This window comes from Bradysia coprophila, unplaced genomic scaffold (assembly GCF_014529535.1).
Source record: "Bradysia coprophila strain Holo2 unplaced genomic scaffold, BU_Bcop_v1 contig_235, whole genome shotgun sequence".
Classification (NCBI taxonomy): domain Eukaryota; kingdom Metazoa; phylum Arthropoda; class Insecta; order Diptera; family Sciaridae; genus Bradysia; species Bradysia coprophila.
The window spans coordinates 1,407,665-1,425,736 of record NW_023503496.1 but is presented as its reverse complement, the minus strand read 5'-3'; the positions used below and the strand labels follow the sequence as shown (position 1 = coordinate 1,425,736).

At 38.8% G+C, this 18,072-nt stretch overlaps 3 protein-coding genes across 3 annotated transcripts; all 3 read right to left on the bottom strand.

The window, feature by feature from the left end:
• Positions 1–2,534: 2,534 nt before the first annotated feature.
• Positions 2,535–3,837, bottom strand: LOC119077402 (slit homolog 3 protein-like). Its single transcript, XM_037184612.1, has 2 exons — positions 3,663–3,837; positions 2,535–3,590 (listed from the first exon to the last, which is right to left on the bottom strand). Exons 1-2 carry the CDS (start codon positions 3,680–3,682, stop codon positions 2,570–2,572), a joined length of 1,041 nt encoding a protein of 346 aa, XP_037040507.1. The 5' UTR covers positions 3,683–3,837; the 3' UTR covers positions 2,535–2,569.
• A 1,640-nt stretch (positions 3,838–5,477) lies between these two features.
• Positions 5,478–6,898, bottom strand: LOC119077403 (connectin-like). Its single transcript, XM_037184613.1, has 2 exons — positions 6,729–6,898; positions 5,478–6,668 (listed from the first exon to the last, which is right to left on the bottom strand). Exons 1-2 carry the CDS (start codon positions 6,746–6,748, stop codon positions 5,660–5,662), a joined length of 1,029 nt encoding a protein of 342 aa, XP_037040508.1. The 5' UTR covers positions 6,749–6,898; the 3' UTR covers positions 5,478–5,659.
• Positions 6,899–12,843: 5,945 nt separating this feature from the next.
• Positions 12,844–16,740, bottom strand: LOC119077381 (YTH domain-containing protein 1). Its single transcript, XM_037184577.1, has 2 exons — positions 15,707–16,740; positions 12,844–14,678 (listed from the first exon to the last, which is right to left on the bottom strand). Exons 1-2 carry the CDS (start codon positions 16,433–16,435, stop codon positions 13,890–13,892), a joined length of 1,518 nt encoding a protein of 505 aa, XP_037040472.1. The 5' UTR covers positions 16,436–16,740; the 3' UTR covers positions 12,844–13,889.
• Positions 16,741–18,072: the final 1,332 nt, after the last annotated feature.

Sequence of the window (18,072 nt, the reverse complement as noted above, 5' to 3'; positions counted from 1 at the left end):
TTATGAAGAGAAAACAAAACCACATTAACTTCACTTTTATTCACAATTATTTTAACATTTAGATCAATTTGGCCGTTGAATTTAATGATCAAAATTTTGCTGGCCAGCATTTTAGATGAGACACATAAATAAACAAACGTCTGATACATATCATGACAAGCACACAATATGTTTTTGAAGACAATAGAAGCGATGACGGACGTAGGGTGGCTAAATGTACAATTATATTTTACGTTCTTTTGTATGTTGAGACGTACTGAACGCTTTCCTATATCGTTCACTGATACAAAACATCTTTTTTCAAACTCAAACGGTTTATATTGCATAAATTTACTCTTAATTTAGAAGCCTAATATAATAATTAAAAACCAAAAGAAAATGTAGCTAAAACCAAAATTTAATTAGCCACCCTATATCACATTTTGAAATCGTCACTGCAGCGCCGTCATTGTGACCGCTGAGTTAACTAAATTTAAATTTTTGGATTCCATTGTTGTGGGATAAAGTGTGGGTTAAATAAGATTAATACCTTTGGAAAACCCGAAAACTAAATTTCTTCGACTGTACTATTTTACATACCCGTAAAAACAATTATAAGAAATTTACCTAAAACAAAAATATTTTAAAGATTCCCCGCGAGGAGTTACATTTTCAAATAGTGGAGGAGAGTTATCAATGGACAAATGGCAAATTGAAATGCATTGTAAAGTGCCCGTTCGTTTGTTGCAATGAAAAGCACACAGTCTCGTACAAAGGCTACAAGCCCTCCTACAAACCGAAAAAAAAACAGCAAACGACCAATCCCACACACAGCCAAAATGGAGCCTCTGCACCCTAGAGAAGCACATTTCTCTACGACATGGTCAAGAAATTCCGACTGGCGCTGGAGAACCAAACAATGAAACTTCATCCGATTTAAACAACAACGAAAATCTGAATGAAGATTCGGCAAGTGTAATTGAAATCCACAACAGCGAAAATCTGAATGAAGATTCGGCAAGTGGAATTGAAATCGACATGACAGCAAACGCTGATCTTCCTCTTGCTCATATGGAGCACAACTCACGACGTTCGTCGAAAAAGCGGGCTCTTCTTAATATCACGCAACAACGTGTAAAACGCACACGATATCAAAAATAAAATCAAAAAGCAAACTTGTGTTTTGGAAAATTGCAAAACTCTTTCATCAGAATCAATATTTCCATAATTTTCAACTCAAGATTTTAGAGATTTTCAAAGGGGTAGTAAATGGTCACGCCAGAATCGGTCATTTTCTGTTATACCTCAAGATCTGAGGTTTTGATTCAAAAACCTAGGATTGTGCGTTATAACCGAAAATAACCGATTCTGGCGGGACTATGAAACATCAACTCGAAAACTGACAAACGGCCAGAAATTGTTCCAAAGAAAGTACCAGTATTTCATGAATTTTCACAAATTTCATGAATTTTCACAAATTTCATGAATTTTCACAAATTTCATGAATTTTCACAAATTTCATGAATTTTCACTAATTTCATGAATTTTCGTGAATTTTCTCAAATTTTCATAATTTTCTAGAATTTTCTCAAATTTTCACAATTTTCTTGAAATATTTTCGCGAATATAGGCACTGCATTCTACGGTATTGTTTTAACAGACTTCTTTTAACGCCTTAACTTATGTCGTCGATGAAAGTATTCCTTCTTTCTCAAGTGAATATTTCATGTAAATTCCTTGTAAGTGATACTTCGTTGTTTCCATCCACGATCCACTGAATACGTTTCTGTCTACTTTTGGTTTAAGTAGTTTGTCCACTCACACTGACAACGCCACTATTCCGAAAATAATCTCAACCGATTCCCTATGACTTCAATCTGCTTCGTTTTGATGCTATCTGTTTTGGCTTTCATTGTCACTGGTGTGTGATAAGATTGTTTTGAATTGGCGTGACTGTTACAGCGTATAATTGATAAACTGATCGGTTGATGAAATTCTATGGCAATTGCTCTTCCATTTTTATTGGTAAACAACGGAACTGGGTATTATAGACGGTAGTGATAATGGTTTTCATGGTGGGGATGGCCTTCTTTTATTGCTATATCAGATGAACTAAACGAGGAGATAATTTTGATGGAAACGTTTAGTCGTTGCCAAAGAGGATCATTAGCTATCGAGGGCTTCTAAAGGAGTTGTTAAAAATTTGCTAATCGAAATGTTACATCAAAACTCAGCTGAGTTTTTGAGGTTATGGGAAACTGTAACGATAATATCGGTGCGCAGGCAAATCGACAGCATTGCAGGAACTTTATGAGTAGGTTGAGAGCCTACACGCGATTAATGTGCTTCAACTAGATGAGTTGCTGCCTTAGAAAGTGTAAAAATATGAGGCTCTCGGTTCAAAACCTATTTCTTTTCATAACGCCTGAAAGACTGCTTCGAAACTCGCACAAGACCTTCAGAAATCTTTGTTGTAGAAGTGCAGAAAATGGTGTCGTTTACACATCTCGTGCAGTGCTAGAATGAGCAGAAGGATGATCAAATGAACATTTTCGTTAAGAAATCTAAAAACTTTTTATTTTAATCCAATTTACAATTCGTCGAAGTTTATGAAACAAGTTTCCAAATATGGCGCCACATCATTCTCAATGGAACCAATGTCGTCAAAGTTTTGCGAGAAACAGACATTCCCCGCACCGAAGAACGACATCAGACCCGGAAATCGGCGAAACACTTGCCTATCAACAGCATTTAACCGGTTCGAACCGACTCCCAAATAGTTCAGATTCTGAAACGTTGTTCCGAACAGATTTGAGTCAAGAACTGCAATCTGGTTTTCGACCAATTCCAACCTTTCGAGTAATGGCAAATTTGCGAAGGCTCCTTCCTCAATGACCTGAATGTTGTTCGTTCCCAAATTCAACGTTCGCAGACGCAACAGGTTTGTGAATGTTCCCGCTTCAATTCTTTCGAGTCGGTTAACACTCAAGTCCAATTCAACCACAAGTTCTTTACACTGAAACGTTCCCGGGTGGATCGTCGTTAAACCACCTTGATCGAACCTTACAAGCTCCAGTTGGTGTTGCTCGCGGAACAAATGACCATTAAGCTCTTGTAGAGGATTTCCGAAAATTATGATCTCACGTAGCTGTGTCAGTCCGGTAAAGGCATTCGGTTCGATCCGTTGAAGGCCAGACAGAATAATTGTGAGCTGCTCTAAGGAACGACATCCTCGGAAAGCTCCATCTTGTAAGACTTCCACCGAATTTAGGTTCGCTTGAAAACTCCTCATGCGTGGTCCACAGAACGGAATGTCGATTCGTTGCAGATAATTCGCGTTGCAGTAAAACCGTTCCAGATTCAAAAAAGTGGTAAAGATGTTCGATGGTATCACCTCTAGAATAGCTGTTGGTGAAACGAGGACTGTTTCTACATGTGCGTTCGATCTACCACCGACATGTTCACCCGATAGGTCAACAATGTCGGAAACGTTCGTAGCATTCACATACTCCAGATAGCAATGGTATCCGTAATATTCATCTTCCAGAAACATGCATTGTGCTGATGTTTCAACGAATACCGTGCCGACCACAACAGCAAATATAATAAGCCTAGGAAGCACATTGTTGGAATTAAATTTCAAATTGGTCCAGTCACTAAAGAAATCGTTTTCTCAATCTTACTCCACTAAGCGGCTGCCCATCGTTACCTAACACTTTAAACTACGTGCGATTTAACGTGTGAATCGTTTGCAGCTTCCACTTTTGTATATTCCTTCGAAATGATAAACTGAACTCGAATCAATGTCTGATAAGGGCTATCGAAACATGATAAACCAATTGAAAATTTCAAACCAAAAATCTGAGCTACCGGCAAATTTTATGATAATTCTGATGATAAGACCGTACTGTTGTTGCGGGGAAGGGATAGGTACTGATTAATTGACGCCGGAAAAAAATAATTTAAAGTTTCCGCTGTCTACTTAACTAGAGATCACTCAGTAGGAAATTTGGACCCATATGTCAAGTCCACGGCACAATATGATTAGGTGATGCATTACTACTCATTGTGCATGCTTCAGTATTTTGATCCATAGTGCTAACCCTTTTGTCATGGTATTGGGCACCTTTTATGACTAAGCCACATTGTATGTGTAAGTGACTCAGTGTTATAGTTGTAGGGATCAGTTTGTTCTGCAGGGATCAGTTACTTCTGCAGGGGGTAGGGTAGTCTCGCACACCACACAATTCATGGTGTGCGATCAGTTTGTTGTGTGTGGATCAGTTAATTTTGTACGGATCAATTAGTTTGGGATCAGTTAGTTCTGTAAAGATCCATTATCTCTGTTAGGATCAGTTAGTTCTGAAGGTATCAGTTACTTCTGAAGGTATCAGTTACTTCTGAAGGTATCAGTTACTTCCTTTGTGATCAGTTGCTTCTATAGAGATCAGTAAATGTCGTAGGCATCAGTTAGTTTCGTTGAGATAAGTTAGTTTTGTCGGGATCAGTTCCTTTTGTTGGGATCAGTTAGTTCTGTTGGATCCGATTGGTCAATTGAAATCAGTTAGTTCCACTGGGATCAGTTACTTCTTTTGGGATCAGTTAATCTTTTGGGATCAATATATTCTATCAGTATCAGTTGCTTCTATAGAAATCAATAACTTAACTGTCGCACTGGTCAGTTAGTCTTGTTGTGATCAGTTAGTTTTGTTGTGATCAGTTAGTTTTGTTGGGATCAGTTAGTTTTGTTGGGATCAGTTAGTTTTTTGGGATCAGTATGTTCTGCAGGGATCAGTTACTTCTGCAGCGATCAGTTTGTTGTGTGTGGATCAGTTAATTTTGTACGGATCAATTAGTTTGGGATCAGTTAGTTCCGTAAAGATCCATTATCTCTGTTAGGATGAGTTAGTTCTGAAGGTATCAGTTACTTCTGAAGGTATCAATTACTTCCTTTGTGATGGGGTAGGGTAATCTCGCACACCACACAAATTCATGGTGTGCGAGATTCACATCTAAGTGGTGAATCTCGCACAGTCATGACTTTTCGTTACATGTCGTAAAAGGACGCATACTATGATCGGGTGTGCGAGATTCCCCGACACCTTTGTGATCAGTTGCTTCTGTTGAGATCAGTTAGTTTCGTTGAAATAAGTTAGTTCTGTTGGAATCAGTTAGTTCTGTTGGAATCAGTTAGTTCTGTTGGATTCGATTGGTCAATTGAAATCAGTTAGTTCTATTGGGATCAGTCATTTCTTTTGGGATCAGTTAATCTTTTGGGATCAATTTATTCTTTCGGTATCAGTTGCTCCTATAGAAATCAATAACTTAACTGTCGCACGGGTCAGTTAGTTTTGTTGGGATCAGTTAGTTTTGTTGGGATCAGTTAGTTTTGTTGGGATCAGTTATTTTTGTTGGGATCAGTTAATTCTGCAGGGATCAGTTACTGCTGCAAGGATCAGTTTTTTTTGATCAGTTAGTTTACTAGATATACAGTACTCTAATGCAGATGGTCTTGGTATTTATTGTGTTCCCGAAATTTTCATCTATTATTACAGAAGAATCTCAAGTCATTGACACTTCGGGCTCGTTTCGATTTCCATTGATCGATTCAACATTTTCGTTAAGAAATCTAAAAACTTTTTATTTTGTGGTAACTCGTTCCCCATAATTTTAATCCAATTTACAATTCGTCGAAGTTTGTGAAACAAGTTTCCAAATACGGCGCAACATCATTCTCAATGGAACCAATGTCGTCAAAGTTTTGCGAGAAACAGACATTCCCCGCACCGAAGAACGACATCAGACCCGGAAACCGGCGAAACACTTGCCTATCAACAGCATTTATCCGGTTCGAACCGACTCCCAAATAGTTCAGATTCTGAAACGTTGTTCCGAACAGATTCGAGTCAAGAACTGCAATCTGATTTTCGACCAATTCCAACCTTTCGAGCAATGGGAGATTTGCGAAGGCTCCTTCTTCAATGACCTGAATGTTGTTCCTACCCAAATTCAACGTTCGCAAACGCAACAGGTTCGTGAATGTTCCCGTTTCAATTCTCTCGAGTCTGTTAAGACTCAAATCCAATTGCGACATAAATTCTTTGCACTGAAACGTTCCCGGGTGGATCGACGTCAACTCACCTTGATCAAACCTTACCAGCTGCAATTGGGGTAGCTGGCGAAATAGATGGCCATGAAGTTCTACGAGAGGATTTTCGTACAGCAGAAGGTCACGGAGTTGGTTCAGTTCGGCAAAGGCATTTTCTTCAATGCGTTGAATATCGGACATAATAATTGTGATCTGTTCTAAGGAACGACATCCACGGAATGCTCCGTTTTGTAAAACCTCTACTTGATTCGTATTCGCTTGGAACGTCCTCATGCGCGGTCCACAAAACGGAAGATCGATTCGTCGCAGAAAATTTGCGTTGCAGAAAAACGTTTCCAAATTGATGAACGTCGCAAAGATGTTCATTGGTATCTCCTCTAGTCGAGCCGTTGGTGAAACTATAACCGTTTCTACATGCACGTCAGACCTACCATCGACATGTTCACCCGACAGATCAACCATGTCGGAGACGTCAGTAGCATTGACATGTTCCAGAAAGCAGTGGTATCCGTAATAGTCATCTTCGAGAAACCTACACGTGGCCGAAGCTGTGCCCAGAACAGCAACAAATATAACTAGCCTACGAAGCGCATGGAGATTGAATTTAATTTCACTAGAACAACGTTTCCTTTGATCTTACTCTACTAAACGACTGCCCATCGTTAGGTGACACTTCAAGGTATACGGTGCGAATTAACGTGCGGATCTTTTGCAGTTTCAAGTTTTGTAATCGTCTTATTGCTTTGAATTGATAAGTGCATTCAAATCCGTTCGGTTTCTGATAAGAGCAATCGAAAATTGATAAGTTAACTGAAGAGAGGCCAACCTACATTTGTGCTACCGGCCAAGTGAATAGTGTGATAATGAGAACAATAAGTTGCTGCGAGGAAGGAAAAGGCAGGCAAAAAAATATGTTAGAGCTTACAGGGTTTAATAAGTTCTCGAAGAAAGTCTTAGATCTCCACTGACACACTAGGTTCCAGCATGGGCCGTTTCGTTCTCTTAGTTTCCTAGAATTCAATTGACTAGGGATGACTTTGTGCGAAGCCTGATTCCCTTAAAATGCGAAAATAGTAGATTATGCACCTCTGTCCATAATGTTTATTTTGACGACCTGGAAGCCAGTTACCAAGCCGAAGCAATGCCACTAATCCGAATCGTCAAAATAATCATTTTGGAGATAGGAACATGACTGTCTCATCTGCCGAGAACAGATCTGTCGAGATAAACAGTTTTGCACTTACTAAGGGGATAAATGTGAGATTATCCTGGGAAGATATAGATTCTTCATGATGCATGCGTCGAAAGCCGTCCTTTTCATGTTTTAGTCATTTCCTGTGACGCTCTCATCATGGAAAATCGGTTACATAACTTGGTATAAAGAGGTGTAAAATCTCGTTTTCGTGTGTTTATTGACCACGGCCTCGCCTCGGATCAACAAAACTCACACGTAAGACTCTACTTTTCATCTTTTTATCACTTGTCATGTGCCTTGGATTCGAATTTCACCTTCGTGATTGTCACCTCCTTCAGTTGTCTTGTTTTTTATGTATCACTACCCAGCTAGATGATGTCCGGTCACTGCTGCCGGTTCGGTTTAATGTTTACATTACCTCCAGTGCTAATCAGTGCTCATTTTTGAGATTTTTTACGGAATTAAAATATTTAAAGAAGACTACGGTGCTAACAAAGATCGCTTCGCTCGTCTCTAAAGGGTACGATCATGCGAAAAAAGTGATGGAAATTCACCTGACTGCAAGAATGCGATTTTATTCAACGCTACTTGGTTACCTGACCTAATCAAATATGAAGCAAAAATTAGGTCGGGAACGGCTTCCAATAAACGAAGATTGGCTCGCCTGGTATGCGTTTCCTAGGATGGTGGAAGCGCGGAGTTTCTTTGGGTTTTGATTTTTTTTTGTGTGCTGATATCAAGGTTCTGAAAGAATAGGTTAAGACACTTTCGAGTTGTTCACAAAGGCAGAGGCATCCAAATTTTCCTGTGGCGCCAACTAGGTTTGTGAAACCTTACATGGCGAATTCAACTGAACAATAAAAATTGTTTTCCAGTTGACCTTTCACACAATATCTGTAATTTGATGACACCCGTTTTAGTGAGTGTCTTAACATGTTCTTTCAAAACTTTGGCCAATATTGTAATGTCAAATACTGTCCAAGGTCTTCACTTTGTGCAAGGTGAACTTTTCCACCAAGTAATCTTCGTAACCTTCCTATAATAGAATTTGACAACAGCACATTCTGTCAACGTGTGTCGATCCATTTGTCAAACGCACACTGCATGAACGAATTCCTTAATCTATTTCAAACGGGCTAAGTTTGTTCATCCATAGATATTGAGTAAAGTCTAAAGATCGGAACAGATCACTTTTATCTGATCTGAATCTGAAAAAAGACAATCTGAAATTTTCAGATTCAGTTCAGATTGATTTCAATTTGATCTGATCTGATTTGAAAATTTCAGATAGTCTTTTTTCAGATTCAGATCAGATCAGATTTTTTTTCAGATCGATTTCAGATTTGATCATTAAAACGTGTTCTGAGTTAATTTTACTGATTGAATATCACCGGATTCAGAGTTAAGAAATTCGAAGTAACTTTATTTCTTGTCTGTACACTTTATTTGTATTTCGCAATGTTTTAGACAAAAAGTTATAAAATGTTCCTAGCTAAATAAAAGCGAATTCAGGAGTATGATTTTAAGGGAATTTCCTGAATTATTTTCGTCAATCTACATGGGCTCTCTCAGTTTTCACGAAATGTTTCGACTGATAATTGTTTGCGAGTTCATAAGAAAACTTTTTTGTTCTGGCACTTCATAAATTTTAATGGTAAAATATTTCGCAGAAATAAGTTTTCTCCATACATTTTCAAAGAGCGCTAGAAAATTTAAAAAAAAAATTGTTGCGTACCGTTTGGTTTTTATTTTTCATCGACGAGGAACATTATTTTAAGCAAAAAATTGTTCCACGGTATGCCTCAAAACATTTTTTTTTTGATCGTTAGTATCAAACACCAAATTGCTTAAAAAATGTTCACTAAGTCAGGAATATAAAAAAACCAAAAAGTTTTGAGGCATACAGTGCAACAAGTTTTTGCTTAGAACATTAGTTCCTCGTCATTTTCATTTTCTGACGCTCCTTGAAAATGTATGGAGGAAACTTATGTTTGTCCAGTATTATAAAAATTTACCGTTAAATTTATGAAGTGAAAGAACAAAATCATTTTCTTATGAACTCACAAACAATTATCCGTCGAAACATTTCGTGTGCATCAACTTTTTATTTAGATTTCATTCAAGCTCACCGTGTGAGCACACATGTCGTACGGACGAGAATCATCAAATGCGGTAACTTTTTAAATAATAGTGATTTTAGAGGGATTTGAAATAATGGTAATACTCGTAGTTAGCGGAAGTGTGGAAAATAAATATAATTCTTAATGCAAACCCGACTAGGAATTTCAATAATATTTTGTGATATTAGTGTCTTGTTTCGATGAAGTTTTTGAGGATTTTTATTTGTAGAAAAAGTATCAACACAATTCAGATGGCTTTCAGTTATCTGAAAAAAAGTTTCAGATTTCAGATCAACTCAGATTCATATCGAATCTGATCTGAAATTTTCAGATTAGTGATTTTCAGATTCAGATCAGATTTGATCTGAAAATTTTCAGATCAATCTGAAAATAATTCAGATCAATCTGATCTGTTCCGAGCTTTAGTAAAGTCAGCTGGCACGGTTTTCCAACTACGGACACAACAAACAAAAAACCATAAAATTTGGGATTCTCTTCGCTTTTATTTCCCTTTTCAGTTATCAAAATTAGCAATCTTCTCCATCCTTGTGATTCTCACACATTATTTTACCATCATCTCTCGCTCTCGTAGATTTCCGGGTCAGCTGTAACAAAATAACTTTAAATTGCGGAGCAAAATCATTTCATTAGGGGACCATCATATAGAGGGTAGTGGAGCAGCACAAAACATGTTTTCAGCCATTCTGCTCATTCATTCGAGTAACACAGAGTCATCTGAAAAATTACAGTCACTCAGACAACACTGAATGTGGTCGGCAAAATTGACCTCAGTTGCCCGTTACATCTTGTTCAACATTTAGGCGATTCAGAAAAGTCGAAAAGAAATTCAGACTGTCATAGTGCGGTAGATCTCCTATCCAGTTGTCCTGTTATATACACTTTTTGTCAAGATTTTCCCGTGTAAAACGACAAGATTCATTCAGATCCACTTCCATTTTCCTTCTCATCCTCGCCTTCTTCAGTCTATCTCGATTAAAATTAAGAATGGGACAAAGTTGACCTTCACGGATACTAATGACTCGTCTTCAACACAAAATCGAGAAATGTTTGCAAATTTTGTCTCTACTTGTCAAGAAAGACAAACAGACTTTTCGACTAATTATCGCTTTCCAGCGGTCGATAATTGCACTGAAAAATCGACGACACGAGGAACGACGACATTCTGAAGAAATGGAGAGTTCCTGAAGATGCAGTGAGTAGTAGCCGATTTTTAATGAACTCATCTTTTCTTTCGCCTTTTTAACATTTCGTACAAGGAACATTCCCTTCTACAAACTGTTTAAAAACGGCTCTTTCATGAAGAAAAGGTGAGTTATTGAAGATTCGGCGACTACTCACCTCGTTTCTTTAGGAACTCGCCCTTTCTAGAGAATGTCGTCGATTTTTCAGTGCAATCTGTCGATGTGTCATTGCCCTTCAAAGGAAATGCATTATTGATAATCTAAATTACCGTTGTACGAGCGAAAACGAAAACGAAATATTGAAGCAAATCGAAGATGTCGAAAGTCTTCGAAGTTACAAGCATATAGGACGAGAGCCTGCTTGCGCGTCAGTTCTAAGGCATATCATCGCACGACATGAGGCAGAAAGGTTTTTTTTTCTGCGACTTTTGCTTTCACAATTCGAGCAGCACTTCTGTCATTTGGCCAAAAAAAATTGTCTCTCTCCTACCCCAACAGTGCCCAAACAAACATCTTTCGTCACTTTTATGATGAGAGAGAAGGAATGAGGATGCGGATGTGTCAACATTTACGTGAAAATATTCATTATTCAATGACAAGCGCCCTAAATAAAGTTGTAATTAGTCGGCAATTTCGCTCTGATCATAACAGTCTATATAGTGTTTTAAAAAAATGTCAAAAAAAGTGTTCACCAATCGAGTTCAGTTAAATTAACTGGTTTGTTCCTTGTTAACTGGACTTTTATATACAAATTTTGACGTATCACCCATCGAAACCAATAAAGCAACTGGTCATTCTTCTCTTTTTTACGCTCTTTGAACATTGTATGCAAAGTTAACTGAGAGTGGTAATTGAGCAAGCTTTAAGGGCAATGTCAAAAGAAAATTCGCTAAATCTGGCCCTGCCCCCAAACCTGAACCAAAGAAATATATTTTTTTTTAATTTCTCTCATTTAACATTCTATACAGTCTTAACGGAGAGCGAGGTTAAATTAAATTTAACTGATCTCGAGGGCAATGTCAAACATTTACGAAATAAATCGAAATTCAAAGTTAGAATTTTCGGAGCACGGATTTTGTGTTCCTTCTGTTAAAATAAACTGGTCTTAGGTTCTCTCGCCCTAAGAGAAAATGAGAGAAGTAACACAAAATTCGTACTCCGAAAATTCGAACTTTGAATTTCGATTTATTTTCTTTTGTAATTTTTTGTCCTGTAGGCCAGTTACGTTCAACTGGGCCCAGAGAAATGATTAGTTGGTACGCCTGTGGTGAGATAGAAGGAGCATGTCGAAAAAATTGGCGCCTTTCTTGAGAGAATTCGTATGTAATTCTCTCCCATACCGTACACAATTTTTAACCTCAGATTCCTTCTATCTCGCCACAGGCATACCAACTTATCATTTCTCTGACTGGGCCGAAATCACTATTCGTTAACACTGTTATAGACTATTATGATTTACAGCGCTACCGTACAACGCATAAAAACCTTAAGCTGCAATCGCAGTTCACCGTTTTGGGTCCCCGTTTAGACAATGCGCATGCGCAGAGAGAGACAGAATTCTCCCTATGCGCCGGATTTTCTAAACGGAGACCCTAAACGGTGAACTGCGTTTGGGCCTTTAGAGAGTCGAATTTGTGAGAGAATTTCATATATTTCTCTCACAAAGTCGTCTCTCTAAGGTTTTTATGCGTTCTACGGTAGTTGCGAATACACCGAAGACCAGTTTATTTTAACCTGTTTCGGGGTGCTTGTCATTGAATATTTTCCGATAAATTTTGACGCATATCCTTCAAGACAAGTTAAAACCACAACTGGTCCAAATCATATTTTCTTCTCTCTCATCATATCAGACTATATTTAGTGTAACAGTATGGCATGGGAGTCAAAGCGTGGCCTAATTCGGTACCAATCTGCACGCATTAATTTCAATTTCCTCTTCGGTTCCACATTCACAAGACCTTTACCATCTAAACCGCTGACCACTTCCTAGTTCAATTTCCAATTGTTGAACCACCTCCAACCGACGGATGTCAATGCCAAACCGAGCCAGCTATAATCAAATCTGTGTTAAACGCAAGCCGTTTTGCTACTCACCACATCCACCATTCATTGCCATCTAATTCGGTTGAAAAAACGGAATGATTCTGAAAAGGAATTGGAAACGATTTACATTTCAGATGTCTGAAAATCAATCAGCAAAATGATCACTCACCTTCACCTAGAATGAAAATACGAAAGTCCGTGAGTTCAATCGATGTCGCTGATGAAATTGGAAAAAATAAATATTTTTTTTTAACGAAAATCAACCCACAATTCCATTTTGGTTGAATGATTCGTTGAATTTAAAAACCACACGAGGGTTGCAAGAGTAGGAGGAAGCGATTCACTTGTTATTTTTCATTGGAATATAAAAGTTCAACGAAGTAAATCTGGTACTTCGAACAAAACGACAAAAATTTTTAGTGTCTCTCTTCGCCGCAATTGAAACAGATTCTTTTCACATCACCTGATAGAGTTCGTTTTCAAATAATTTTATTTTAAGTCCAACAAATAAAACTCGAGTCCTTTTGCATTTACTTGATTCAAAAAGAAATTATTTTTTTCCTTAAATTTTATTTTTCATCTCAATTTTACCTCGAAGAAATCACTTTGCTTCGCTTTAATTATTTTTTATTAATTTTAGATTTTTGCACTTATAGAGAAGGATCAATCAATCAATCAATTCATTTTACATATTTTGTTGTTGTTTAAAAAGTTCATCTTGCTCTTCGTTTACTTTTACAAAATTCGATCTCATTCAAATGGTTTAACTATAAATCAATCAATTTAATAAAAAAAAAATGTTGCAATCACAATCACTATAAACACAATCGACAAAATCCAATAAATCTTTTCTCTCTCTTCTTCTTCTTCCTTTGCATTAAAATTTTGACCAAAAACTTTTCATTTTATTCAAGATCCGATTTTTCTTTTACCTTCCCATTGACGGATTTATTCGAAATTCGAAAATGATCAAAAACAAACAAACAAAACAAAAAAATTTCTGAATTAAAAAATCCCAAAATTTTCTCTCAAAATTCTGTTTCAAATGGTCGCACAATACTCTTTTTCAAAGTAAAATCGAAATTAATTTCTTTCTCTCTCTTAACACGGTCGCGTTCTCATCAAAATTTTTCTCTTTCTCTCTTTTGTCGTTTTGTATGAATTTGTAAAATATTGTGTTGGGGAGATCAATGTTTGACCAATCGTTTCGTGACCGATTCAACGACGTAGCTCCAATGCGGTCATCGGCGACTATTCCTGTACGAGCTGCGACTCCGGTCACGATAGTCTCGTTCGCGACCGCCTCTAGACCGTTGTTCTCGGTCATTGTTCCGTTCGTGTGACGTTGTTCCTTGTGCACTGCTGTTGCCACCGCGACTCTGATGATAATCCCTAGCCGATGGATGGTGATACGACGACGACGAACTTTTCGACGGTGCACTGACCATCGGCGGACGCCCCGACGTTTTCCACAGGAATTCTTCCACCGATCGATCGTACGATCGCTTGTCGTAATTCGGAGGTCCGGTGCGACCGATTGGCGGTGTGGGCATGTGATCGCCGTGATAGTCGGGAATGGCGAGTCCGTCGTAGTATCGTGCTGGCAGTTCGTACGGTGATGGAAGCAGTGTTCCGTAGCCTGGTGGTGGAGCGTACGGCATCGGTGGTAATTGATGTTGCATGGTGCGCATATAGTCGGCAACATACGCTTCGGCAGCTGCTGCAGTTGAGCTGAAGCGATCGTAGTGATGACCGCTACGGTCTCGGCCTAAATACGGTGAACCGGATCGTTTGTAGCTAGCAACGCTGTTCAGTTTGCTGCGACTCGTCAAAAATAGTTTCTTACGGCCACGTACCGCTGTATGATTGTTGGTGACTCGGCCTCGTGTTGGACGCGTTGGTCCTTTGTAGGCAGGAACTCGTCCACCTTTTTCGCGTAGGATGCGTGCAGCTTCTTTTGATTTCTTCAAAATCGGTGTCAAATCAATACTTTCGTCTTCGGGAAAGAGCCGGCACAGCTCGGCACCAACCTAATTATTTGTTAGGAAGTTGAACGTTAAGCGATTTTGTAATGGACAGTCAGTGGAGAAGACGAGTTCGGAAATTGTTATTGTCACAGACTGAGTGATTTTCTGAGACATTCGTGGATAATCAGACTATTGACGGCAGGCTATTTTTTATGGATATGGGTGATACGTTTTGACTGACTAGATTGTCTGCCATGTGGATACAAAAGTGCTTGACCAAATGTTCCTTGTATTTGAAAGGGCGAAGTTTCAAATTCAAATTATATTTTAAACGAACAGCTGTTTTCGAAAGTAAGTTTTTTTTGTGACATATCGGTTGGGATAACAGTGAAGTATCGACAATGTCAAATCGTCAAGATTTTTTTTTGTCGATTTGTCACATTTTGGCGTTTCTTCACACTCTGGCAATTTTTGGTTGATTTGTTAAATCACCAAGAAAAATCCTCAGAATGGCTAGAATTTATCGAGTATGATTTCCACTCAACAAAAAATATTCCGTGAGAGAGCGAGCTGTCAAGTAAACAAAGAAAAAATTAAAAAAATTCAATTTTGTCTCTCTAACGGAACACCTCTTTGTTGAGTGGAAACCATACTTTAGAGTAGATTTAAATCGATAAAATTTGCCGAATGTGTCGACGTTCGAGTGAATTCGTCCTAACTTCGAAACTTGCAACTATCGGTTGAATGGAGTTATCGGTAATACGGAATCGACGTGACGTTCTTGTAACTTTTTTTTAACGAACACAAAAAGGAACATTGACTCCTAGACTTTAATCATTCCGACGGAAAGGTCGCCTGAGACGTTTTTCACCAGAAAACTGAAAGTGAAGTCGTCACGACTTTAACTTAAATCATGCTTTTGTCAATCCATATTACTGTGTTCTATGCAACTTCGTAGAACAGTTATTCTTACACTCTTGGCTTCCTTCTGCCGCAACTGGACAGTTGCTATCAACAGCATAGCGTTCACATTTACACCCCCTTCTCCACTGATTGTTAACGAAATTGTAATCTTAGCTGAACTGGCTTACCTTTTGCTCGATCTCCTGACCGTCACGTCCAATCTTTACCGGTTTACCCTCGTTCCACGGATTGTACAAATGTCCCGTGCAATTGAACGACAATTCTTTTTTGCACACCCAATCCACCTCAATCACACCGCCCAACGCTTTCGCAGTCAAACCATGCGGCAGCACCCACGACACCGTCGGCACGTCTCGTCTCGATTCACCGACCATCCGAGCGAAGCCAGCAAATTTGCCACTTTCTTTCACCGAAAATATCAAAATCACATTGCGACCCTCACGGAATGCCTGATTCAAATTCGCTTCGTTCTGTGGCAATGTCGACCAGACACCTTTGCTCTTGGACAGTGTCACATTTTCGGCATTGTTCGATTTGATCACAAAGAACCGAGTCTCACGGAACAGATAGTTCAACTTGGTCATGTAGTCGTACGCGGACTTGGAACTGGACTTTTGTGCGGCTGTTGACTGTTTCTTGTGGACAGCAACTGGACTTTTCGATTTCCGTTTGTCGAACGAACGTTCGCGATTTAGGTGCGAACGACGTATTTTCGGACTTATCGACGATTCACTGTCAACTGAACTGATGCTGGGATTTGTGTCCGAACTGCTTGAGCTACCACCAGACGCTTCGCTGCGCGTATCAAATGAGTCCTCTTCCGGCAGACCAGCAGTCATTTCTGCATCAATTTCGGCCTCATCAAGACCAAGATTGACGGCATCCATATCGGCCATTTGTAAATGTTAAACGAACAAGCACCAAAAAGGCTCACGAATTTTTCTGTTTTCTTGGACCGGACGCACTTAGTTTGGTCGATTACATAGATATTCGAGTTCTGTATATTTGGCCGATCAACACAGGGACTTTGTTTACCGGTTACTTGCGGGTATTGCAACAATTTGGTCAAAATATCAAATCGAATCCGATTTACTATACGGCGTTTACAGCACTTTGTTATAATGGCTTACGTCAAAAACAAAATCATTGCACCACATCACTATACGACTATTACTCTCACTACCGAAGCGGATGACACTTCTACCGCTTCAACCGCTGGATGTAGTGGTATACCAAATTTTAGAAATTTTTGTTTTGCTATGTTGCATTTTCTTGTATAAACTGTTTATCAACAGTGTTGCGCTCTCTTCGAATACAGCGGTACGGTATACGAGGCATACGCTTTTTGACGCGGCTAATTTTCAAAAGCTAGTTTTGAGAAAATATCATGTTTCATGTAAATCGTCGACCTAAAATTAGTGTTAATGCCACTAGAGACTACTCAATAAATCGGGTTGACAAACGGTGTTTGAAAAGTCATTATTACAGGGATGGCAGCCGAGTTGACATTCACCGCATTCACCTCAAAAAATCGCAGTGTTGTCAACAAGATAAAGATCTAATTTTGCAACATTTTTTGCTTCGCCAATCGTATACGACCGTATAGTTACCCAGCCAAAGTATATAAACACTGAAGGTAATGCAGACCCTCAGCGGATCAGACAAATTACGGATCCAAACGATCCAAACTTTCAGGTGAATTCATTTTCGTATGCTATCTAACGTGTCTAACTTAGACTTGTGCAACATGACGGCCCTAAATTCCAAGGCTGTATACTTTGGGGAGGTCATGCAGATGCAGATACAGATACGCGGGTTACACACCACGTTTCATACAAAAAATTCTCCACGCCATACAAATTCAATTTTGGTGAATTTGATTGTATGGAAAAGGTGTGTAATAAAATGGCGATCTGTGTGACCTCCCCAAAGTATACATAAATACAACTTGACGCAAAATAATATAGTATGTGTGCAAGATATCGTCGCGACATCCTTCCAATTCACCACTAGATGCAACTTGACGAACTTGACGCATACGAATTCAATACGTGTGCAACATGACGGAGCTAAAATTCACCTGAAAGTTTGGATCCGTGTGTAACTGTGGATTTGCATTACCTTCAGTGTTTATATACTTTGTAGTTACCAAGGAATATTTTCCTTTCTACATTGGAATTATAATAGAATAAATTGGGTCGATTGGGTCGCTTATGACAAGGCTGTATACTTTGAGGAGGTCACGCAGACCGCCATTTTATTAGATACGCGGGAACACACCACTTCTGATGATTTAACATGTAAAAAAATTCACCACATCATCAAGACGACGAGAATCATCAGAGTAGGTGAATTTTTGTATGAAATCGGCCATTTTATCATCAACTGTGGTGTGTAACCCGCGTATCTGTATCTGCGTGACCTCCCCAAAGTATACAGCCTTGGCTTATTGACTCGTATTTCGTAATAAAATGAATTACGAGCTCTTTTTCCCAGTTCTTATTTAAACTTATAAACGGACAATTACGTTTAC

Excerpts from the sequence above, each read along its gene's own strand:
- LOC119077403 (XM_037184613.1), bottom strand. The coding sequence starts at position 6,748 with ATGGGCAGTCGTTTAGTAGA. Across the intron at positions 6,669-6,728 it reads ATGGGCAGTCGTTTAGTAGA|GCTAGTTATATTTGTTGCTG; the intron begins GTAAGATCAAAG and ends TGCGCTTCGTAG.
- LOC119077402 (XM_037184612.1), bottom strand. The coding sequence starts at position 3,682 with ATGGGCAGCCGCTTAGTGGA. Across the intron at positions 3,591-3,662 it reads ATGGGCAGCCGCTTAGTGGA|GCTTATTATATTTGCTGTTG; the intron begins GTAAGATTGAGA and ends TGTGCTTCCTAG.
- LOC119077381 (XM_037184577.1), bottom strand. The coding sequence starts at position 16,435 with ATGGCCGATATGGATGCCGTCAATCTTGGTCTTGATGAGGCCGAAATT. Across the intron at positions 14,679-15,706 it reads GTCAGGAGATCGAGCAAAAG|GTTGGTGCCGAGCTGTGCCG; the intron begins GTAAGCCAGTTC and ends ACAAATAATTAG.